Source organism: Ammospiza caudacuta, chromosome 11, assembly GCF_027887145.1.
Source record: "Ammospiza caudacuta isolate bAmmCau1 chromosome 11, bAmmCau1.pri, whole genome shotgun sequence".
NCBI classification, from domain to species: domain Eukaryota; kingdom Metazoa; phylum Chordata; class Aves; order Passeriformes; family Passerellidae; genus Ammospiza; species Ammospiza caudacuta.
The window spans coordinates 6,890,862-6,914,413 of NC_080603.1; the positions used below are offsets into that span (position 1 = coordinate 6,890,862).

General features: G+C 52.6%; 3 protein-coding genes across 3 annotated transcripts; 2 read left to right on the forward strand and 1 right to left on the reverse strand.

The window, feature by feature from the left end:
- The first annotated feature begins 1,649 nt into the window (after positions 1-1,649).
- Positions 1,650-4,753, forward strand: NRROS (negative regulator of reactive oxygen species). Its single transcript, XM_058812545.1, has 2 exons — positions 1,650-1,763; positions 1,990-4,753. Exons 1-2 carry the CDS (start codon positions 1,656-1,658, stop codon positions 3,946-3,948), a joined length of 2,067 nt encoding a protein of 688 aa, XP_058668528.1. The 5' UTR covers positions 1,650-1,655; the 3' UTR covers positions 3,949-4,753.
- Positions 4,754-12,585: 7,832 nt separating this feature from the next.
- Positions 12,586-16,135, reverse strand: CEP19 (centrosomal protein 19). The gene is made up of 3 exons (XM_058812376.1): positions 16,008-16,135; positions 14,042-14,203; positions 12,586-13,364 (listed from the first exon to the last, which is right to left on the reverse strand). Exons 1-3 carry the CDS (start codon positions 16,132-16,134, stop codon positions 13,003-13,005), a joined length of 651 nt encoding a protein of 216 aa, XP_058668359.1. The 5' UTR covers position 16,135; the 3' UTR covers positions 12,586-13,002.
- Positions 16,136-16,309: 174 nt separating this feature from the next.
- Positions 16,310-22,326, forward strand: PIGX (phosphatidylinositol glycan anchor biosynthesis class X). Its single transcript, XM_058812520.1, has 6 exons — positions 16,310-16,377; positions 16,979-17,042; positions 17,434-17,566; positions 18,641-18,854; positions 20,349-20,449; positions 21,803-22,326. Exons 1-6 carry the CDS (start codon positions 16,311-16,313, stop codon positions 21,944-21,946), a joined length of 723 nt encoding a protein of 240 aa, XP_058668503.1. The 5' UTR covers position 16,310; the 3' UTR covers positions 21,947-22,326.
- The last annotated feature ends 1,226 nt before the right edge of the window (positions 22,327-23,552 follow it).

A 23,552-nucleotide genomic window follows, 5' to 3' on the forward strand; every position in this document is an offset into this window, starting at 1 on the left:
CCTGCATGGCTGTGCAAAGCAGAATCACTCTGGTCACCATCTCTGTGTGCTGAGCGTGAGTTCTGCTGCTGGACTGCACAGAGGAGCCACCATGCAAGGCTTGGCTTGTCCCCAGGAGCTGTGTGACACCCTGGCTGCCTGCTGGGCCCCGTGGTTCCTCCCTGCAGGGTGTGAGTGAGTGCATGACCCGTGCAGGGAGTGCTGTGCTCAGTGAGCAGAGCAGCAGGGCCCGCTCGCTCGCTGCCTCCATGTGACTGCAGCTTCCGTCGCTCCTTCCGCAAAGCCTAAATTGGTGCTCAGCCACAGGGCGGGTGGCACACGGCCCCAGGGGTGGCACACCGACCCCCAGGGTGGCACACCGACCCCAGGGTGGCACACGGACCCCCAGCCCTGTCCCAGGACCCTCTGAGGGGCTGCAGGATGGAGCGTGCCAAAGCCCACGCGGTGAGTAACTGCCCCCCATAGCTGTGCTGGGGGAAACACCCAGCACAGGGGTTCCTGTGCCAGTCTGGGGACCTGTGTGTCACCAACAGCCGTGCTCGAAGGGCTGTGGCTGCGTGGGCTCGTGCTGGGGTTGGTGTGAAGCATGGGGAGCAGCCGGCAGCTCCCAGGGCTCTTGGATGTGGGCTCTGGTGAAGGGCTGCGGGCAAGGGTTTCCTGCTGGGGCTGCTGCCTCCTCTCCTGGCTGGCCAGGTGCCATCCCACCAGCTCCAGGGAGCACTGGCAGGATGGAGGAGCTTCTGGTGTTGGGAGAAGCCGAGGAAGGTTGAGGTGGGTGAAGGAAAGTGGGAGTTTCTGCAGAGAGCCAAAACTGTGTTCTTTGGGTGCAGCAAGGACCGAGGTCCAGGACAGCAGGGTCCCTCTCCTACCACTGTGCCTGGGTATGAGCTGCTGCTGGACCCCAAGGACTTGAGAGGGTGAAAGGTGCTGTGTGTCACTTGCAGCCTGGGGAAAAGGGGGCTACCTCTCTAGGGTAATAGATTCTGCTTTGATAATTCACCAGTTCAACCCTTTGGCTGTCCCAAGGAAGGAGACAGCCCAGGACATGCCCTGCTCCCTCTGCGCTGCGAGGCTCTGGCTCCCTGGGCTGCCCAAAATAACCCTGTTTCTCCTTCATGCAGTGGCAGCTGTGAAAGTGCCGTGTGTCAAACACTGGCTGAGCCCTCACTGCTCATTTGCCTGAGTTTCAGCTTTTCCCCAGATGCAAATGCCGTCAGCTCCGCTCCCACCAGGTCAGTGATGGGGCAGCTCCTGCTGGAGAGCCTCTGCTTCCCTGGAAGGGTCCCCAGCACTGGGATGGGCACTGGGGGGACTTGGGGGGTGGGCTGGTGTCCCCTGGGGAGTGTTTGGTGCCAAGAGGGGCACAGGAGCCCTGTTGGGGGATGCCCTGCTGGAAGGATGCAGCTCAGTGGCCTCCACGAGCAGCTGTGCAGCAGTGACAGTGCCTTCCCCCTGTGCACTGCCACCCCCATGCCTGCCCTTCCCCAAACTGGGGGAGCCCCACCAGGGCTTCTGCTGGGCTGGGTGGGCTCAGTGCCAAGGCTCTGTGCCCCTTATTCCACAGGCAGCATCACCTGGGGCTTTTGGGGTGAGCAGTTTGCAGCTCCTGACCTCCTCCCCTGTGCCTCCCTCTCCACAGGAGTGCCGCCACTGAGATGGAGGCCCCGCTCCCTGGTCTCTCCCTGCTGCTTCTCCTCCTGGCAGTGGGATGGGGAGGCAGGATGGACGCAGCCTGGGCACCATCTCCTGGGGGCTGTGAGCTTGTAAGTCCTCTCTTGTGAACCCTCTCCCCTCTGAGTGCTTGGTCCTGCCGGGAAAAGCCCAGGCAGCTCAGCATCTCCAGACCTTCTCCATCCCAGCTACTGGCTTGGAGTGGACTGGTGTGCCAAGGCTATAAGCAAAGAGCCACCTCCTACCCCCTTCCCCAGACTTGTCCCTCTTCATCTCCTGCCTTCCACAGTGGTGTTAGATATCCTCCTCTTCCTTCAGGTGCAGAGCATCATGGACTGCACTGGCAGATGGCTGAGTTCCATCCCAGGAAACCTTCGAGGCGACACCGAGGAGCTGTTCCTTGATGACAACACTATCCAGGTCCTGAGCAATGCCTCCCTGCTCCTGTATCCCCACCTCTGGCATCTCAGTGTGACCAGGAACCGCCTGGAGCTCATTGAGCCCGGTGCTTTCCTCAGCAGCCAGGGCCTGGAGGTGCTCTCCTTGACAGACAACCTGCTCTTCACCAACTACTCGCTGACAGCCACTGCTCTTTCTGCTCTGCCAGCCTTGAGGATGCTGGATCTGGCTGGAAACCAGCTCAGGGAGGACATGGTGTCAGTTTTAGTCTCAAACCTCTCTTCCTTGGAGTCCCTGTCTGTGGCCAGGAACATCATCATGAGATTGGACTCATCCACCTTCACAAACCTGACAGAGCTGCTGGAGCTGAACCTGGAGAAGAACTACATCTTTGAGATTGACAATGCCTTTGAAGGGCTGCAGAGGCTGCAGAGGCTCAACTTAGCTTACAACTACCTCCCGTGTCTGGTGGGGTTTGACCTGACCGAGCTCAGGGTGCTCAATCTCAGCAACAATGTCATTGAGTGGTTTCTGAGCATGGAAATTGATGACCTCTTTGAGCTGGAGGTGCTGGACCTGTCCCACAACCGCCTGCTGTTCTTCCCTGTGCTGCCCAGGCAGAGCAAGCTGCACTCCTTGCTGCTGCAGGACAACAGGATGAGCTTCTACCAGCGGCTCCCCAACGGCACCTCCCTGGCCAACGTCACCATGCAGTTCCTGATCATTGATGGCAACTCCACCAACATCACCACGGTCAGGCTCTGGGACGAGCTCTGCCACAGCAACCTCTCCTCCTTGCGCCTCCTGGACATGAGCCAGAATGAGGTCTGGGGCCTGCCAGATGATTTCCTGGCCCAGATGCCCTCCCTCACCCACCTGAAGCTCAACCAGAACTGCCTGGAGGCATTTCACCTGCCGGAGGAGGACCCCTTGGCCAGGCTGACAGAGCTGGACCTCAGCCAGAACCAGCTGGTGGAGCTGGGGGTGAAGGTGGGCACTGGGGACATCCTGCCCAGCCTGCAGCTCTTCAACCTCAGCACCAACAGGCTGCAGGCTCTTCCTCCTGGGATTTTCACCCACACCAGGAAGATCACTACCCTGGACCTCAGCTACAACCAGGTTGCCCTCTGTCCCCGGCCAGGTGAGTCCCAGAGTCTCTCCTGCGTGGACATCAGGGGTGTGGAGACCTTGAGCCACCTCTCCCTGGCTGGGTGTGGTCTGCAGGGCATGGGTGGCCGCCCCTTCCAGGGGACATCGCTGATGCACCTGGACCTCTCTGACAACCGCCAGATGCTCTCCGGGGACCTGGCCTGGCTGCAGGACCTTGTCCTGACGCTGCAGGTGCTGTCTCTGAGGAACACCAGCCTCTCCTCCACCACGGACCTCTCTGCCCTGAGCAGCCTGGTGCGCTTGGACCTTTCTGGGAACCGCCTGGCCGCGTTCCCCGCCTGGCTGGGCGCGCTGAGGCTGCGCAGCCTGGACCTGCGGGACAACTGCCTGCCAGCGCTGCCGCGGGACCTGCCACAGCAGGCGCCGCTGGGCAGGAGCCTGCGGGAGCTCTACCTCAGCCACAACCCCTACAACTGCTGCACGCTGGGCTGGTGGGACGCCCTGCAGCAGGCCCGGGGGCTGCGCGTCCCCGACGGGCAGGAGGTGACCTGCAGGCACGGCCCCAGCGCGCTCAGCCCCGGCGCGCTGCCCCAGCCCGTCCTGCAGAGCTGCCAGTGGCACACGGCCAACATGGAGCTGCTCTACCTGGTGCTGGCTCTGCCCACCTGCCTGACGCTCCTGGTGGCCTTCGTGGTTGTCTTCCTCATGCTCAAGGAGAAGCTGCTGAAAATGGTGAAAAATCGGTGTGGGGTGTCCAGCCCTTACTGATGGCTGAGGAAGAGGAAGGGCTTGGGAAGAGTCAGTAATAGGAGGTGGTCAGGAGTGCAGGTGATAACCCCTCTGAGGTGGTCAGGATGGAAAGCTGATGGATGCAGGACAGGAGGTGCTGGGAGAGCTGCCATTCCTGCCTTGATGGTACCCAAAGGGTGAGAGCTGTGTCTGGTGATGGAGCGCTGGGAATCCTCAAGGAACGTGTCTGCAGCAGAAACCTTCAGCTGGTGCTGGTGAGAGCTGAGTGGACACAACATCAAACATTCCTTGGCTGAAAGGACAGGTTGCCCAGAAAAACCTGTGGATGCCCCATCTGTGAAAGTGTTCAAGGCCAAGTTGGAGTGGGCTTGGAACAATCTGATCTAGAGGAAGGCGTTGTAACCAGATGGGTTTTTAAAGTCCCTTCCAACCCAGACCATCCTGGGATTCTGTGACAATTTTCTCCAGCACTGCTTTCCCCCCCACCTTCCAGCAGTTCTTTTTATTTATTCCCACCTGTAGCCAACTCAAAAAATCTTCCAGATCTGCAACCAGCCTCCACAAAGTGCCCCAGGCTGGAGCAAACATCACCTGGGCACTGTGGAGAAGGGTCTCTCTAGTCACAGCTTTCCAGCACTGCCAAACTCGCAGGCAACCCTACTCATGCACCATATGGATGTGCTGATAAAGACAGGCACTGTCAGCAGGGCTCAAAGACACATTTTGGGGTGTTGTTTCTCCACTAAGTCACAGTTTGGGCTAGAAAACTCCATTAGAAACAGCCCAAGCTGCAACAAGAGGAAAAGCAGGGGAGTAAATTATATCCCTCAGCGATATTTTATCATGGATTTATGTTTCTCCAGTGACTGCTGGATTAAACATACAAAGGAAACAAGAGAAATCCTTCCTCCTTGTTGTGCAAGCCCTGCTCTGGTGGGCAGTGCCCAGGGGTTTCCTCCACCCAGCCCTGCTCACAGCAGCTCTGCCTCTGCCAGAGCAGCCAGCACTACCTGGGGAAGTGCTGCTCTGCTCCTTGGGGGTCACTGAGGGGAAAGCAGAAGTGGTGGTGATTTGTGCTAACTCAAAAGCCCTTCTGAGAACTGGAGTGGCTTTATTCCTGTGGCACTGTTGGGATTTTTCTAGTGAAACATGTTTAATAGGAACGGGGCACAGGCAAGTATGCAGCAGTGCTGGAGTGGAATTCTGGGGGCTTGTCCTGCCTTGGTGTGGTGGGCTCAGTCAGTGATGTGGGGTGTGCTGGGGATCAAACCTGGTGGAGTTGTCCTGTGAGGTGATGGAGGGAGATGCCCAGGCCTGGCCTGAAGCTGGGAGGATGCTCGGGATGGTGCAGGCAGGGGACCCAAGGCTGGCAGCAGGACAAACCCTTCCCAGGCACGGGGCCTGGGCTCATGGAGGAGCCTGGTGTGGCTGCCGGCTCTCCAAGGCTGGAAAATGGATGGGTCAGACCCTGCTAGAGCAGCCAGCATCTCCACTGGGGCTGAGAGCAGTACAGGCTCTGGAAACCCATCTGTCAGATCTGGCTCAGAAATGACCGCTTTCTGCCCCAATTTTAGACTGAAATAGCCAAAACCAAAGCAGGCCCCAACTGGGGAATCCCTCAGCCTATTTCAACTCTTCTTTTGTTTGTAAGCTGAACCCTGGGGGACAGCAGTGACCTATAAATACACCCCTGCACTGTCCCCAGCTGCATTCTGGTGTCTCCCTGCTGGCAGGGTGAGCAGATGTCCCTGAGAGATCCCCTCTTCCTGGAGCTGGGCTTGGAGAGGGGTGTGTGTCCTTCCTCACCTCCACAGCTGGAGAGGGATGTGTGTCCTTCCTCACCTCCACAGCTGGAGAGGGGTGTGTGTCCTTCCCCAGCTCCACAGCTGGAGAGGGATGTGTGTCCTTCCCCATCTCCACAGCTGGAGAGGGGTGTGTGTCCTTCCCCATCTCCACAGCTGGAGAGGGGTGTGTGTCCTTCCTCACCTCCACAGCTGGAGAGGGGTGTGTGTCCTTCCCCATCTCCACAGCTGGAGAGGGGTGTGTGTCCTTCCTCACCTCCACAGCTGGAGAGGGGTGTGTGTCCTTCCCCATCTCCACAGCTGGAGAGGGGTGTGTGTCCTTCCTCACCTCCACAGCTGGAGAGGGGTGTGTGTCCTTCCTCACCTCCACAGCTGGAGAGGGGTGTGTGTCCTTCCCCATCTCCACAGCTGGAGAGGGGTGTGTGTCCTTCCCCAGCTCCACAGCCAATGCTGCTGCTCCATCCAGCATGGGGAGCAGGGTGCAGATGTAGCAGGAACCCAGGCACCTGGCACTGCCCAGGGTATGGATTAAAAGGAGATATTCTTAATTGTATGGAGCTGATGGGGACATTCAGCATTCCCTTATGGTGCCTGGAAAGCTGTGGCTCACCTGGAGCTGTGATGTGAATGGGATGTTGGGGCAGCAAGAGGAGATTCCACTTTCTGAGGTGTCCTTACAAAGCTGCTCTCAGCATCCTTGCAAGGCCATGGTGATCAGGGAAGGTCCTTGGTGACTGGAGAACCCAGGGGTCACACCCAGCTTCAGTAATGGCCAAAAGGCCATCCCAGAGAGCAACAGGGCAGTCACCCTCATGTTGGGGAAGCCATGGAATGAATGTTCTTTGTTTGGAGTGTGGTAGTCAGGGAGAGGCGCTGCGGAAGATCTCGCGATGTGACGGAAAGGCAGGACCCTCTGTTCCCCATAGATAAGACCCTCAGTTACTCACAGATAAGAAATTAACATAGGAATGTAGCCCCACTAACAGTAGGAATGTTGCCCCACTGAATCCAGTAACTTTCCACTCCTTACCCAGTACTTTTCCATTCCCTACTAACCATAGGTAAGAAAGACAAACCCCTTTTTGACGTAGAGACCCCCAAGACTATAAGATCCCAGAAGAAGAAGTAATAAACGCCATTTGACCGTCCACCACATTGGTGTCTGCGTGTGTCATTGGCCCGAACGGCCCTAGAGAGAGAGGGCTGTCGAGCTGTACCTCAGAACCAGGTCGCCTGCCTTGGAATAGAAGGCAACATTCTGGTGCCGGAACCCGGGACAGCGGCTTGCGCCCGGCGAACGGGGACACTCCTGGAACGAGGACGGCGGCTGCGGCAGCAGGTCTGACCGCAGCGGGGAGGACGCTCCCGGACCAGCTTGGACGATGGAAGCCATAGCGAAGGTCGTAACAGAGATGCATGCGCAATGGGGTATAGAATGTAAACTTAGGGATTTAACTCTCGCATTGTCGAGATTGATTAAGCTTGGGGCTATTGAAAGCCCCGTGGACGTCCTACATTCGGACGTGTGGGATAGTTGTACAAAAGCCCTGGCGCAGGACACTATGTCCTTGGGCTCAGGGAAAGCCTTAAAATCGTGGGGCAGAGTTGTTCAGGCTCTGCAAAAAGCTCGACAAGAGCAAGAGACCTGGAAAGCCGCTCGAACTTGTTTATTAGCCGTGCCGCAGTTGGGGGTGGGCGCGGCGACACAAACCGCGGAGGTGCCTGATCCGGACAGGCACGCGGAGGCGCGAACGCCAGATCCCCCTCAGAGAGCGGACTCACCATCGGAGGGGGGGGAGCACACGCGGGCGTTCTGGCAGGGGCTTGCGGAGGAGGCGCGGAACGCGGCCAGAATGTCGGACCCCATAGAGACCGATAAAAAAGCTCCCCCACCATATGCGTTTGAAAATGGCGCCGGACCGCATGGTCAGGGCGGAAAGGAGGAGAAGGGGGGCGGAAATGCAGTCAGCCCACGGAACAACGCATGCGCGGGCGAGCGGGGAGACGGGGCGGCCCCCGCGGAGGCGCGTAAGACCAATCAGAGCGCTTTATTCAAATTAAGTCCTTGTAGGGCAAGGACCTCCCCCAGCAGGAGGCGGGGGGACCCCAGGGGGAGGGAACGGCCCGACCCCCGTAAGAAGGGGCGGGGTCGGAGCCCGAGGAAAAGGCAGAGCAGCCCGGAAGCGTTTCTTTACTCGACTTCCGGCTCGGACTCGGATTCGAGCTCGGAGCCCGAGACAGGGTCGGAGGACTCCGGCTCAGATTCTAGCTTTAACGGAGAGAGAGCAGTGGCGTGTAAGGTTACTAGCCACAGCGCTCCTGCATGGGTGAAGGAGTTACCAGAGAAAAACCGAACCCCGCTTACAAACTGGCGGAAAATAAAAATGGCTTGCGCGGAATGGGCTCCGTCCGCCACTCTGGTGTTCCCGGTTCGTGTGGGGGGTGCAGGCGGAAACCAAAGGATTTATTCACCGGTCAATCCGAAAGATGTGCAGGCAATTATTAAAGCGATCGCGGATAAGGGAATTAATTCTGCCATGGTTAGCACACTTATTGACGGCCTTTTCGGTGGGGACGATATGCTTCCCTTTGATATTAAGCAGACGTGTAGAATGATATTTGATGGTGCGGGGATGATCGTTTTTAAACAAGAATGGGAGGATAATTGCCTCAAACAGCTAGCCTTGGTAACAGGGGCAGACCACCCACTGCACGGCTCCAGTATACAGAGGCTAATGGGCACAGACCCCACTATGATCACCCCCCAACAACAGGCTGAGGGCTTGCGGGCCCATGAGGTCATGACAACAACCCGTGCTGCCCGAGAAGCTATCCGTGATGCTTCTAAAGTGGTAGCTAAACCATCCCCGTGGTCTCTCATAAAACAGGGTGAGAGTGAGAGCTTCACTCAGTTTGTGGACAAACTTCAGGCTGCATTAGATTCCTCTGCATTACCCCCAGAGGCGAAGGGTCCCGTGATGGCAGAGTGCCTACGCCAGCAATGTAACTCAGCCACCAAAGACATTTTAAGGTCGCTACCGCTGGGGTCCAGTATAGCTGCCATGATCAGACACGTTGCAAAGGAGGAACATCTAGTTCCCATTCAAGCAGCAGTTCAAACCGCAATAACCAGTGTGATGGCGTGCCTTAAGTGTGGCCAGGCAGGCCACTTGGCAGTAAACTGCCCCCAACCAAGGCACCTATCAGCAGATGCTCCGCATCACTGACCGGTTTCCAGGACAGCCAAGGGTAAACCCCTATTCCACACACGTCACACACTCGTACCTATCCTACTGGTGCCCAGCTTCAAACCCTGGGAAAAGCTACTGCAATTACCCAGGGTGGGGATATTGTGGGCACTGGGGTTGCGAAACCATAGTTACAGATGCCAGACCGTCGGGGCCTGGGTGGGACCCACAAGAGCCAGACAAATTTTTACAATTCACCTGGGCACCCATTGGCTGCAAAATACCATTCTTCTCCCACGGAAACTTCCATCGAAACCAACATAAAGTCCCAAGTTTTCGGGCGTGCACTGATTACAACATGACGGTCTTGCAGCCAGATCACCCTAGCTGGGCCACAGGCAGAACGTGGACAGTGGTCCTTCAAGGGTCAAAAGAGAGGGTGAACGTGCAAATTATCAGGCTCCAGCCGTCAGCACCCCGAGCAGTCGGACCCAACAAAGTGATTAAAAGTGTGCCGAAAGGGAGAAACACAACCTACCCCAAAACCTTACCCACAGGGGTCAGCAATGTCCCGACCGGTCAAGCGGAAACCTTCCAGATGAGCCGCTTAACCGAGTCAGACTCAGACCCAATCCTTCGTATGTTAGAAGCTACCTTTGTATCCCTGAACGAATCCAACCCTAACCTAACCGAATCCTGCTGGCTTTGTTACGATGTCAAACCCCCCTTTTACGAAGGAGTCGCTTTAGACACTCCCTTCAGTTATTCCTCAGCCGACGCCCCTCACCAGTGCAGATGGGACACCCCTCGCAAAGGAATCACCCTGAGTCAAGTCACAGGCCGAGGCAGATGCTTTGGCAATTCAACCCCAGCTAAGCGGGGAGGTAACATCTGCACCAAAATTGGCAGGCCGAACAGGAAAAACAATAAGTGGGCAATCCCATCCGCATCGGGGATGTGGGTTTGCCAGCGATCCGGAGTGAGCCCTTGTGTGTTTCTTCCCAAATTCAATGACTCTATCGACTTCTGTGTCCAAGTTCTGATTGTTCCTAGGGTTTTGTACCACTCAGACGAAGAAATGTACCATCTTCTTGAGGGACCCAGCCGGATCCACAAAAGAGAAATAATGACAGGTATAACTATCACAATGCTGCTCGGCCTGGGAGCACCCGGAACGGCCACAGGAGTCTCAGCCCTAGCGACACAGCACCAAGGACTGTCACAGCTGCAGGCAACGATTGACGAGGACCTGCAGAGGATCGAGAAATCCATCTCCTATCTAGAGAAGTCGGTCTCCTCACTCTCAGAAGTGGTCTTGCAGAACAGGCGAGGTCTGGACCTCCTGTTCATGCAGCAAGGGGGCCTGTGTGCCGCCTTGAGAGAGGAGTGCTGTTTCTATGCAGACCACATGGGAGTCGTGAGAGACTCCATGACAGAACTCCGGAACAGACTGGCTCAGAGGCAGAGAGACAGGGAAGCCCAACAGAGCTGGTACGAGTCCTGGTTCAATCAATCACCTTGGCTAACCACTCTAATTTCTGCCTTGATAGGTCCATTGGCGATGCTGTTTCTAACAGTCACCTTCGGACCATGCCTGCTGAACAAGCTAGTCTCGTTCGTTCAGAGCCGCCTGGAACGGACCAACATCCTGTTCATAGGGCGACGACAATTGCTGTGAATTCAACCAGGGAATTCAACCCAAGGAACACTGCCAGTCACAAGACTTTCTAAACTTGTCTGGCAAAAGCTTACTCAGGTTTCCCAAAATCCCTTTCCCTTGTCAAGCTACAACCTTATACCTCATTTCAATACCTATGTACATGACTACCTCATTCATTTGTGAAAAGGGGGGGGGAGATGTGGTAGTCAGGGAGAGGCGCTGCGGAAGATCTCGCGATGTGACGGAAAGGCAGGACCCTCTGTTCCCCATAGATAAGACCCTCAGTTACTCACAGATAAGAAATTAACATAGGAATGTAGCCCCACTAACAGTAGGAATGTTGCCCCACTGAATCCAGTAACTTTCCACTCCTTACCCAGTACTTTTCCATTCCCTACTAACCATAGGTAAGAAAGACAAACCCCTTTTTGACGTAGAGACCCCCAAGACTATAAGATCCCAGAAGAAGAAGTAATAAACGCCATTTGACCGTCCACCACATTGGTGTCTGCGTGTGTCATTGGCCCGAACGGCCCTAGAGAGAGAGGGCTGTCGAGCTGTACCTCAGAACCAGGTCGCCTGCCTTGGAATAGAAGGCAACATTGGAGCATAGCTCTGCAAAAAGAGGGTGGCTGGAAGAAGTCAGGATGGACTGCTGAGGCTAAGTGATGCCTGCCCAACCTGCTCTCAGGATGACCCAACCTTTCCTCTCAGGATGAAATGGATGGGTCTGTAGGCAAGGGGAGAGTGGTGGATTCCATGTGCCTCAGCAAGGCTTTGGACACAATATCCCACAACGTTCTCCATGCAAGTGGAGATGTCAGGGTCTGGATGGGTGGGCAGCCAGGCAGGTCAGGATCACGGGGAGTGAAGTGCAGAGGGCTGTGGCTATGGGATTTGCTCTACCAGGAGGCTGCTGAGGGGACTGTTATGGGATCTGTCCCATTTTATGTCTTTATGCATGATCTAAAGCTGGTTGGGAAGTGCCTTCCTGTCATGTTCCCAAACTGGGAAGAGCAGTCTGGCTCCCTGTTGAAGGTCTGGGGTGGGCTGGAGGGATGGGGAGCAGGAACCTCACAATCCAGGCACTCCTTTGGCCTCATGTAGCCCTCACTGGGGCTGGGCACAGGCCATGTCCTGGTCAGGATGAAGCTGGGGGCAGGCTGGAAGTGGAGGAGAGGTTCCCAGGGGCCCTCTCCCTCCCAAGTGGGAGATCTTTGTGTGTTGTTATGTTGCAATTGTTGAGGCAAGGCCTGTGCCAGAACCCTGCACGCCCTTTCCTGTCCTGGGAGAGCTGAGTCAGCCTTTACATTTTTTTTTTAATTTTGGCAAGTGAGGGCTCATCTTTCATTTCTCTCCTGACTGAAGACCCCCTTGGCCAAGTGTGAGCTCCCTTGTCCTCTCTAGTAAAGCACTGTGGTTTAACTGACACTTGCTCCATGTTTTTCACAACAGCAACTCATTTTGGGGTGTAGGAGGAGAGCTCTTCCAGCTGTTCCTCCAGCCACTCCTCTTAGTTATGTCAGGCAGCAGTTTGTTGGGGACCCTCAGTTTGGGATGAAGGCCCTTCTCACCCTCAGCCCTCCCAGCTGCCTGGGTTCAGAAAGCCAAAACCCAGGAAGCTTTTGGAGTTGTAAAATTTCCCAAAGAATCCTAATCTTAGTCCTCCAGTTATTACATGAGAGCAAGACTGATCTAGTAGGGCCCAGCCAAGGCAGACAGCTGGATTAAAACCTTCAGTGGGACGAGTTTGTCTTACTCCAGAACCACCCCCAGCCTCTGACCTTCTACCACTCTGGTTTTTCTGATATTTTAAGCAATTTCTCCCAGAACTAAGCACTAATGAGGAAGCATCACCCAGGAGTGTAAGGATTCAATCATCCCATTTCAGCAGTCTGAAATCACTGTCTTTTTAAAAGTACTTTCAAGACTAATTCATTTTCAAGATATTCATTCTCTTACATGTAAGGACTTATTTTTGTGTAAGCTAAAACTGAAGATTTAAGCATGCTAGGGAAAGGTGAGAGTAATATTCTCAATGCAGAGTTGATTTATCCAGAATGACTGATACATATTTAACCTCCCAGCAGGCAATAATAATCACCCTATTTGTACAGTACAGCTTTAACAGTGTCCTCAGGACATGAATATTTAACACCTCATTTTCAGCCAAAGCTGACTGAAATGTAAGAAATTGAAAGATTAAATAATTTAAAATTCTTTTATGTAGAAAAAGACTAAAACCAGCCAACAATTTCAGCTATGCAGTTTCCATTTAATCAAGTCTGGCTCCTTAAAAAAAGCTGACTCAAGCCTGGGACTGCTGTGGCACCTTGGGTTCTCCTGAGCCAGTGTATGGTGACATTGTTCTCTCTGCTGGGACACTGAGATTTGTCTCTGAACTGCCTATCTTTGTCTGGAATCACATTTCTTCATCTGACTCCGTGTCCCAAGCACAGGACTCCAGGTGCTCATGCTGTGGGAAATCCACCTCAACGTTGTAAACAAAGTCAGGGTCATCCCTCCTCTTCCTGTTCTTTTCGAAGAGCTCGTCCATGATGCTCTTCCTTTGGGCCAGTTCCTTGTCATCCAGTTTGTTCATGTCCTCCTCTGGGTCAATGGTGTATTCATGGTGATACCTTCCCAAGCTGTCAGACAGGCTCTGTCCTTCCAGATGATCTCTCAGCAGCCTGTGCAGCTTCTCCAGCTGGTGCAGTGAGACCCCTTCCAGGTAGGGCTTGTGCCGGGGGTTGTTCTTCAGCTGCTCAGCAGCGCTGACGCAGTCTGGGGAGAGCCAACACAGCCACCTGCAGCTCCAACAAACCTCTTCCCACTGACACACCTCCTCCCAAACCCTCCCCAGGGTGTCTCCAAACCCTGCAGGCTCAGAGAGCCATTGAGATGTGGGCTCCTCAGAGAGGCAACATTACCCCCGTTGCCATATTTCTCTTCACAGAGAAAAGCAAGGCACAATTCCTCTCAAAGATTTCTGAGATTCACATTCTCTGAACTTAACACAATTCTTATCACTTGCTGTGCCTGTGTTGTGCCAGAGTAGAATGCAATATGGAAATTGTTTACTCAAAGTGAAGATGCTTTGTTCCCTTGGCCTCTCAGGACCAAGAGTGTGTGTCCAGACTGTCATGGGACAGTCATGAGAGAATCAGAGATGAGTGCAGCTCTGTGCAGTGCAAGCAGTGAGTGAGTGCATGGCAGATTCAGTGTAGATACAAGGTACATAGTATAATATAATGAAGTCATTAATTAGCCTTCTGATGATAGAGTCAGATGCATCATTCTCTCTCCCTCACCAACATCAGAGTCACCTTTGATTTACAACAACCCCAGCACAGCCCCTCCCTGCAGGCTGCTGGGAGGGCACTCAGTGTGCTGCTACCAATGGGCTCCTCTGGAGGAAAAGAGTGAATTCATTCCTGCATTCAAGAAGGAATTTCCCTCACCTGAGAACCTGGAGAAATTCCTGATGGGCATGATGCGCTGGCGAGTCTTCTCCTGGACATTGTCTCTGTAGATGAGGATGATGGAGGGGGGCTGGAAGCAGATCCCACATTTCTGAGCAGTGAAAGTCATCCTGGCTCCATCAAAGTCCCCAGCAGCTCTCCCTGGGAAACAGGGAAAAAGGAAAACAGGGGGCAGAGTCTCTCAGTCGTGGTATTTTCTGGGGTCCCCCGTGGCAGGAATGACATGCTGAATCTGACTCCATGTTCTTAGAAGGCTAATTTATTATTTTATGGTATTATATTATATTAAAGAATACTATACTAAAACTATGCTAAAGAATAGAGAAAGGATACTTAGAGAACAAGATACTAATGAAAAACCTGTGACTGATTCCAGAGTCCCGACACAGCCTGACTGTGACTGGATATTAAGTAAAAACAATTGTTGGATGAACAATCTCCAACCACATTCCAAAGCAGCAAATACAGGAGAAGCAAAGGAGATAATATTGTTTTCCTTTTTCTCTGGGGGCTTCTCAGCTTCCCAGGAGAGAAACCCTGGGCAAAGGGATTTTTCTAGAAAATATGGCAGTGACACTCAGTGCTGCTCTTTTTGTCAGGAGTTCAGCAAAATCACAGAACCCCAGAGTGGCTTGGGTCAGAATGGGCTTAAACCCCATCCAAATTTAATTATGAAATTAAATTAGAGGGGACTTAAAAATCCAAATGTGTTGCAGATCTGTTTCCCAGCTCAGTGAACAGCACTGAGCGCAGGTGTTACTTTTATTTTGAATAAAATAAATTGGTTAAAACCCAATGTTTTTATTGGTTTAAATGTTTGTATTGGTTTAATATTTTTATTGGTTTAAAACCTATGAAAAAATTTGTTTTAAATGAGTGAAAATATGTCAAACATGAAGGCGATTTCCAGGCTGCAGTAAGGCAAAGTAACATATTTTACCCCCCAAAAATCAATGTATTTCTCCACATTAAGAAAAATCGCATTAATGTTGAAAAGCTGCTTTGAGGCAGAATTGGAAACACTTCTTCCTTTGCAAAAAATCACACAGGAAAGAGTTTGAACATGCAGTAATGTCCTTAAAAATGGAAAATTTCCAGTGCCAGGCTGGTGGGGATTTGGAGGAACGTGGAGCAGTGGAAGGTGTCCCTGCCCATGGCAGAGGATGGAACGAGAGGAGCTTTAAGATCCCTCCAGCCCAAACCGTTCCGGGATTGCACGAAGATGAGAAGCACAAACGGGAGCAGCTCTTCGGGTCTGCGGCAAAGAGCGTTTGGCTCTCCCGGTAACCGGGCTGGGCCCTTCCCTGCCGGTGTCACCGGTGGCTTCGGGGTGTGTGCCAGTGCCCGGGGCCGTTCAGAGCCGCAGTTGAGCCGCACGAGCGGCCGAGCCCCGAGCTCCGAGCTCGAGGGGCAGCGGGGCAGGGCCGGGCTGGTCCCTCCCAGCCGGGCCCATCCTGGAGAGGCAGGAGGGACCACGGAGTCCATCTGGTGCCACCTACCCATGGCACACACTGTGCCCAGACAGCTCTGGGATATCCCCAGTGAGGAGACTCCGCACCCTCTCTGGGCTCTGTTCAGGGCTCGGTGACTGCCCAGGAAAGTTCTTGCTCATGTGCAGGTGGAGCTGCCTGGGCTCAGTCCCTGCCCGTGGCTCCGGTGCCATTGCTGGGCCTGGAGCAGAGCCCGGCCCTGCTCTGCCCCTCCCTGCAGCCAGGGCCAGCCAGGGCTGAGGGCCCCTCTCAGCTGGGGCTCCTCTCCAGGCTGGGCAGCCCCGGCTCCCTCAGCCTTGCCTGGGCACCCACACGCTCCAGGTCCTTCCTCCACAGCTTCTGCAGCCCCGGCTCTCTCAGCCTTGCCTGGGCATAGAGATGCTCCAGGCTCTCCCTCCGCTGGCCCCGCTCCAGGCACTCCCAGTCTCCCTTACATTCTCGCCCTGTCCCCTCACCTCGGGGGGCGTAGAAACACATTTCTTCCTCTTCTCCTTCCTCCTCCTCTTCCTCCGGCTCCATCTCCATCTCCTCCCGCTCCCGCTCCTCCCCCGGGGCGGTCCAGCCGCTCCGGGCGGTTGCCATGACTCCGCCGCCGCCGCCGAGCCCCAGCGGCAAAGGCCCCGTCTGCCCAAGGCCCCGTTCGGGCTGCCCACAGCAACGCCTGCGGAACACGGCGTCGCGCAGCAAGGCGTGGGCGGGCCCCGCGCGGTCAGGCGGCGCGAGGGGCAGCCCGCGCGGGCCGTGAGGAGCGGGCCGCCATGGCGGGCGGGCGGCGCGGGCCGGTGCGGGTCGGGGCCGGGCTGGGCGCGTTGCTCTGCGCCCTCCGTGAGTGCCCGCGGGGAACCGCGCCGGGAAAGGAGCGCGGGGCGGGCAGGGTTAGGGAGCCAGACTGGGAGAGGTGGGGGTGTTCCGCCTGGGGAAGGGAAGGCTCCAGGGAGAGCTCAGAGTCTCTGTCAGTGCCTAAAGGGGCTCCAGGAGAGCTGGAGAGGGACTGGGAACAGGGGATGGAGGGACAGGACACAGGGAATGGCTCCCACTGCCAGAGGGCAGGGTTAGATGGGATTTTGGGACGGAATTCTTCCCTGTGAGGGTGGCGAGGTTCTGGCACAGCTTGCCCAGAGCAGCTGTGGCTGGAAGTGTTGAAGGACAGACCTGGAGCACCCTGGTCTTGGGAATGCATCCCTGCCCAAAGCTGAGGGTTAGAACCCACCTTCAAGATGGGCTTGAAGGTTTCTTCTAACCCAAACCATCCTGCAACTATGGCTTGGCCAGTGAACCAAGAAAGCTCTTCTGCTCTTTGGTCACAGTCAAGTACTGCTTCCCTTCTTCTGGGAGAGGTTTGCAGATGAGGCGTTCGTGGGTTATAAAACTTTTCCAGCTCCTGTGGTAGCTGTGCTGTTACACTGTTGGCTCTGTGTCACCTTAGATGTGCAGGCAGCCTGTCGGGTCACCAGTGTCACACAGGAGCTGCTGAAGGAGGGGTTTCACAGGTGAGTCCTCTCCCTGCCCTCCAGCACCAGGATCTTCTGTTGGAAGAAACGTCTTTTCATGTGGAATTGTATCAACTCCCTGGGCCATGATCCCTGGGAATGTATTAACAGCACCAAGGGATTAACCAGCTGTAGTGGAGGGAAAATAGGAGGCCCCTTTGTAAAACCTTTGTGGAGGCCATTGGTGGTTTTGAGTCATTAACAAAGAAGTGAAACTTCATTTTGGCCGTGGATGTGGGGTTGAGGTTAAGAAGGCTGGACAGGGAAGTGTGATCAGAATGGGCTGCGCTCGGTGTGAGAGCTCATCTCATCTGAGAAATGTCTCACGGGGATCTTGTGTCCCACTTTTGAAGTGTGGGTGTAAATGTTTTGCTCCTGTTGCTGTTTGAAGGGACCTGCTGGTGAAGGTGGAGCTGGGGGAGGATGCAGGAGGATGTGCAGTGGCAGCTCAGGTGCATCTGCCACCAGGACTCTACGTGGATCCCTACGAGCTGGCAACGCTGCAGCAGCACAACCTGACCAAGGTAATGGCCCCAGCAGATGTGCCAGTGAGCCAGGGAAGGACTCAGGGATTTGGAATGTCTGCTCATTGCCTGGCTCATTGGAACAAGGTGATTATTCCTGGAAGGAGGTGCCAAACAAATTAATCTTCCTGGTGTCTCCTTGTAGCTCAGCTTGCTTGGCATCCCCTGGTGCTGCTGATATTGTCACACACAGGGGATGTACCAGGGAGCTGCTGCTCCTCTCTTAGCCCCAGGCGAGCAGCTGTGCTAAAAGGGACTGGGGTTCAGAAGGTGGAAGGGAAACCTGTAGCCATGATATCTTTTGAAAAATCCCTTTGCCAGGATTTTTCTCCTGAGAAGCCTCAGAAGAAAAGAAAAACATTGATTATCTGCTGCTGTGGAATGTAACAGGTGCATCTGTGATTGGTCTCATGTGGTTGTTTTTAATTAATGGCAAATCAAAGTCCAGCTGTCTCAGACTCTCTGAGAGTCACAAGATTTTATCATTCCTTTTCTTTCTTTGTTAGCCTTCTGATGAAATCCTTTCTTCTATTCTTTTAGTATAGTTTTAATATATCATTTTCTTTTAATGTAATATATATCATAAAATAATTAATCAGCCTTCAGCCTTAATCCTCATCTCTTCCCTCATCCTGGGACCCCTGTGACCACCACCACAGAAACTCCCAGAGAGGTGCTGGTGAGCTCTAAATCACATGCTGTGTGGTTGGACTGAGCAGCTTCATTTTCAACCCAGCTTTCTGTGCTGCTGCCCAGTCTTTGCCTCACTTTAGAGATGTGCAAAGGTTGTGGCTTTTATCTGCTTAGGTGCTTAATTGGCCTAAAACATGGGTGCAAAGGCTGTGGGCACCATGATTGAGCTGACACCTCACAGGTCTGGCTGTAGGCACAGTGACACTGTGAACTTTTCCCACACAGTCTTGGAAAGGTATTTTGGAACAGCTTAAGGCTGGGAATTCAGGAATTCCCAACCTGATCACCCTGACCACAAAATCACTCTCAGTGTCGGAACGAGGAGGGGAAACAATTCCTGATTTCCATCCCAACCAGTGCTGTGTCTCTCCCTGCTTGCAGGCAGTGCTGTTCCCTGCTGCCATTGATGTGGAGGCTCCTGAGTACCTGGCTCAGGCTGCTGTGCTGCTGCTGTTCCTGGAGCCGGAGTCGCGCTGCTCCCGCTGCTTCCGCGGCACCGTGCCCGTGCACGCCCGCTACCACCGCCCAGCCCGGGGCACACACCGGGCCTCGATGCCTCTGCAGAGCCCTCAGGTGCTGCTCTGCTGCTGCCATGGTGAGATCCTCACTGGTGCTCCTGGGCATCCCAAAGCTGGCTGTGTCTGGGATCTTGTCATCTTGCTACCACCGCCCAGCCCGGGGCACACACCGGGCCTCGGTGCCTCTGCAGAGCCCTCAGGTGCTGCTCTGCTGCTACCATGGTGAGATCCCCATTGGTGCAGTCCCAAAGCTGGCTGTGTCTGGGATCTTGTCATCTTGCTACCACTGCCCAGGGAACACACCAGGCCTTGGTGGCTCTGCAGAGCCCACAGGTGCTGCTCTGCTGCTGCCATGGTGAGATCCTCACTGGTGCTCCTGGGCAGTCCCAAATCTGGCTGTGTCTGGGATCTTGTCACGACATGTGTTTGTCATGGTCCTGGTTTGCCAAAGGGCCCCTGCTCTGACCACTTTTCCCTTGGCAGCTAGAGATGTGCAGGGTATGTTCAGTAGCCACTGTCACCTATTTATAGTAATCAAAGTGTTCAAATGGCTTCTGACACTATTGCTGCATTCCCTTTATATGAAGGGGGAATGCAGGAAACTGTGCCCAAAGCTTGGAATGGTTGGAGTCTCAAACTCTGGTGAAACAAGAACCTGACATCCAATTAATATCAATAATTACATTTCAATAATACATTTATAATGTATTATATGGCTTCTGACACTATTGCTGAATTCCCTTTATATGAAGGGGGAATGTAGGAAACTGTGCCCGAAGCTTGGAATGGTTGGAGTCTCAAACTCTGGTGAAACAAGAGCCTGATATCCAATTAATATCAATAATTACATTTTAATTATACATTTATAATAATTACAATCAATGCATTTATAATAATTACAGTTAATATTTCAAGTTATGTGAACAATGAAATCCTATATTTTTGTTACAAATTTTGTGTCCCTTCACAAAATCATTCCTGCCAAGTCAGGCACACTCATGATTTTCAACTCCTTTTTCTTTACTTTTTCATTATTTGAGCAATGATTTTCTGGGATAAGCACAGGGGCAGGCAAGACTACCTGGTCACTTAAAAAAGGGTGTTAAATATTCCTGGCACATTTACTAGTTATGAGCAGGAAAACTGTTATTATTAATGATTAATGGGGAAGGATTTAAAGTTTTGGAAAGAGATGTTTTGTGTGCTGACAGGAGGCCAAGAAGAGAAATGGCCTTACTTACTTTGGGGGAAATTCTAACTACATGGCTGAAGTTGAGGGATCTGCAGGCTGACCAGGAATTCTTTGCCCTGTTAAGGGCAGAAGGGCCAAGATACCACACAGGTGAGATTCTTTCTTGGGTTCCTGCTGTATCAGGAAGGGAAGAGTTGTAAAGTCCACAGCAAAGACTGCCCAGTGTCACTTTGACCATGCAGAGAAGTTTCACCACTTGGCTCCCACAGAATAGATTCTGTTGAGCTGTTGTAGGGGAAAAATCCCTTATTTGGAAAAAGCTTGCAGGCTGATTGCTTATCCTGCCTGGCTCCTGGTGATGCAGGAATGCTTTCCCTAGGTCAGCTGTCTGCAGAGTGCTGGGAACCTGCTGAAGTGGACACTCCCTGCTCATCTGACACCAACAGTTCCTGTCAGTGGCACACCACAAAACACAGACCTGTGAGTTCTCCCTCTGGTTATTTTTAACAACTGTTGCCTTTTTGCTGTGATTCATACCTTTCTGGATTAATTTTTAATCCTTTTTTCCTTTCTGACTAGCTTTTAGTGGGGGTCATTCTGCCCTTCTCCTGTGTTTACAGGGATTGTGCTCTCCTGACCTTTTATTTCCCCTTACTAGTTTGGAATCCTAGGATGTAATTGGCACTGGTCAAATTAAGAAAAGTCTTTATAATGCTGGTGCTTCAGAGGGGAAGATGATAATCTAGCTAAAGTAATGGTAAAACTGCAAAGATTTAAGGAGTAGCATCCTAAAAAAAGGCCACTTCTGTTTGCTTGGTTGTTACCTGGTTGGGTAAACGTTTAGGAAAAGGTGAAGTTTCTTACTGTGTTCAAAACCAAGGAAAGTTGAATCTTTAGTGTGGCCAACAACTGCCTTTGATGTCCAAAAGTACCACAGCAGTGTAGAGATTCAGAAATTAGACTGATTTATATAAAAAAATAATCTGTTGTTGTTGTAACACATGTACCTTCCTGTACAGGTCACACAGGGGTCCCAGGACGAGGGAAGAGATGAGAATCTTGACTCCATGTATCAGAAGGCTGATTTATTATTTTATTATATATATTATATTAAAAGAAAATGATATATTAAAACTATACTAAAATAATAGAAGAAAGGATTTCATCAGAAGGCCAGCAAGGAATAGAAAGGAATGGAATGAAAATAAAATCTTGTGACTGACCAGAGTCCAAGACAGCTGACTGTGATTGGCCATTAATTAAAAACAACCACATGGACCAATCACAGATGCACCTGTTGCATTCCACAGCAGCAGATAACCATTGTTTGCATTTCATTTCTGAGGCCTCTCAGCCTCTCAGGAGAAAAAATCCTAAGGAAAGGATTTTTCATAAAACATATCTGTGACACCTTCCTATGTTTAAGGTACCTGCAGACCACTGGTACCTCTGTAGCTGTTGTCCATAAACATTTTGCAGCTTCCTGTATCAATGAAAAAAACCAAATGTTTGTTGACTTTGGAGAAATCTGTCTGCTTAGTGGTCTGAGCTCAGCTTGGGAGCTGCTCTCCCTGCAGCATTCCAGACATACCCTCAGTGGCTGGAGCAGGAGCAGAGATCCAGGGGTACAGGTGGCAGCAGATCCATTTCCTGAGCTCTGCAGTGCAGCAGTGGAATGGCTGGGAATTAAAAGGAGATATCCCATCCTGGTTCTGATATTGAATCCCAGAAGAAGCTTTAGCCAAGGGCTAATTAAATCAGGGTCTGGTTCCTCATCCTCTCAAAAAGAAACAACTGGTCAAATGAGTGTTATATATTTATTTTTCTTTGTAGGTATGTGAGGAATTGATGCTGAGGGTTCCTGTGGGGCACAGGGAGCACAGTTCCCTGGTGTGTGCCCTGACCCTGCTCACCACAGGGCTCTGCTCTGGCCTGATCCTGGCTGCTGCCTGCAAGTATGGACACTTCTCACAGTGACCTGGGGAATGTGGCGTGGCTGAGCTCCCTCCAGCACAGCTAACTGCACATTGCACTGGGCTCCTGGGTGCATCCTGCTCTGCTGATATTTATATCTTATGGGGTGCAATGTCCCATAATGGGTTATGGTTCCTTTGGCTCATCATGTTTACAAATGCCTTTCACAGCCCACAAGACATTCTGGGTGTGTTGTCAATATCCAAAGCAGATGGAGAGTAGGAAAAAGCCTCAAAAAGCTGAAAGCACTGCTGTGGGCAATGAGGCAACAATCAGGAGTGGGTTTGGGGCTCCTATTCCCTCCTCCTGGCCCAGAGCCTGCTTCTAATATAGTGCTGCCTCTCACAGAGGTGTTTGTATTTATTCACTCAGGGATTGGTTATTAAGGGTATGAAAAACATCATTGAGTAATTAAAATTTTTTAATTTTAAGCTTGTTGTGCAGATGGGTTATGTATGAATTTGTGAAGAGACATTCTGTGCCTACCTGGGATGTGTCAATAATCTCTCCCATCCTAATGACTGAGGAATTGGCTGCTCTTGGCCTAATTAGAATCACAGAGTCATTAAGGCTGGAAAAGCCCTCTAAGATCCTTGAGTCCAACCATTCCCCCAGTGCTGCCAAAGCCACTCCTAAGCTGTGTCCCCAAGGGCCACATCCACAGGTCTGTGAAACCCCTCCAGAGGACTCCACCACTGCCCTGGGCAGCTGTGCCAGGGCTGGACAACCCTTCCCAAGAGGAACCTTTCCCAATATCCAGCCTGAACCTCCCCTGGCACACCTTGAGGCTGTTTCCTCTTGTCCTGTCCCTGTTTCCTGGGAGAAGAGCCCAACCCTCACCTGGCTCCATGTCCTGTCAGGAGTTGTGGAGAGAGTGAAGGTTCCCCTGAGCCTCCTTTTCTCCAGACTGAACAACTGGTCAGAATTGAAAGAGTTTAGAAAATCTGAAGAAATTTCACCCTATTTCATGAGTGGAAAGAAACCCTTGGAAGATGAAAGTGAGGGACAGAATAGTGACCAGAAGCAAATATTTAGAAGATGTACCTTCAGTCTCCAGGACAGTTGATAAATAGAAGGAAATGGAGAGGAAATGAGCTAATGGAAAAGCAGAGAGGCTCTGGAGCAGCAAGGCTCGAGCACTGTCTGCAGCTGTCAGTAGGTGGCACTGGGAGCCCACAGTAACCTGTGTGGAGAAAAGAGATTTTATCCCCATTAACCTCGAGTAAATCAGTCAAAGCAGTGAATCTGGGTGAGTGTGTGTGTGAGAGTGAATGAAATTCCTTTCATCCTTGTCCTTTGGGCATCTTTCTTCTGTTGGAATTGAACAGAGTGAATCCCTTGGGAAACCATCAAAGAGAGATTTGGGCTGTCCAGCACTGGGACCAGCAGTGTGTCACTTGTCTCCAAGTGGGGTGTTTCATTCCCAGAGCTCAGTTTGTTCCTGTGCTCTGGAGGTTTGGAACCAGACCCTTGGAATGGCAATAATCCCAGTTTGCCAGAGCTGAGGGACAGGATTCCATTGCCTGTTTTTAAACACCAGTTGAAAATCACAGGTTGAATCCCTCAGCTAAATCAAAAACCTGGGGAAGGGGAATGGGAATGAAACAAA

What these genes read in the sequence shown, in the direction of transcription:
- NRROS (XM_058812545.1), top strand. Translation starts at nt 1,656, where the DNA reads ATGGAGGCCCCGCTCCCTGGTCTCTCCCTGCTGCTTCTCCTCCTGGCA. An exon ending in CTCCTGGGGGCTGTGAGCTT is followed by an intron (nt 1,764 to 1,989) that starts GTAAGTCCTCTC and finishes CTCTTCCTTCAG; the next exon opens with GTGCAGAGCATCATGGACTG.
- CEP19 (XM_058812376.1), bottom strand. Translation starts at nt 16,134, where the DNA reads ATGGCAACCGCCCGGAGCGGCTGGACCGCCCCGGGGGAGGAGCGGGAG. An exon ending in GTGTTTCTACGCCCCCCGAG is followed by an intron (nt 14,204 to 16,007) that starts GTGAGGGGACAG and finishes CCTGTTTCCCAG; the next exon opens with GGAGAGCTGCTGGGGACTTT. An exon ending in GAATTTCTCCAGGTTCTCAG is followed by an intron (nt 13,365 to 14,041) that starts GTGAGGGAAATT and finishes GGCTCTCCCCAG; the next exon opens with ACTGCGTCAGCGCTGCTGAG.
- PIGX (XM_058812520.1), top strand. Translation starts at nt 16,311, where the DNA reads ATGGCGGGCGGGCGGCGCGGGCCGGTGCGGGTCGGGGCCGGGCTGGGC. An exon ending in CGCGTTGCTCTGCGCCCTCC is followed by an intron (nt 16,378 to 16,978) that starts GTGAGTGCCCGC and finishes GTGTCACCTTAG; the next exon opens with ATGTGCAGGCAGCCTGTCGG. An exon ending in CTGAAGGAGGGGTTTCACAG is followed by an intron (nt 17,043 to 17,433) that starts GTGAGTCCTCTC and finishes TGCTGTTTGAAG; the next exon opens with GGACCTGCTGGTGAAGGTGG.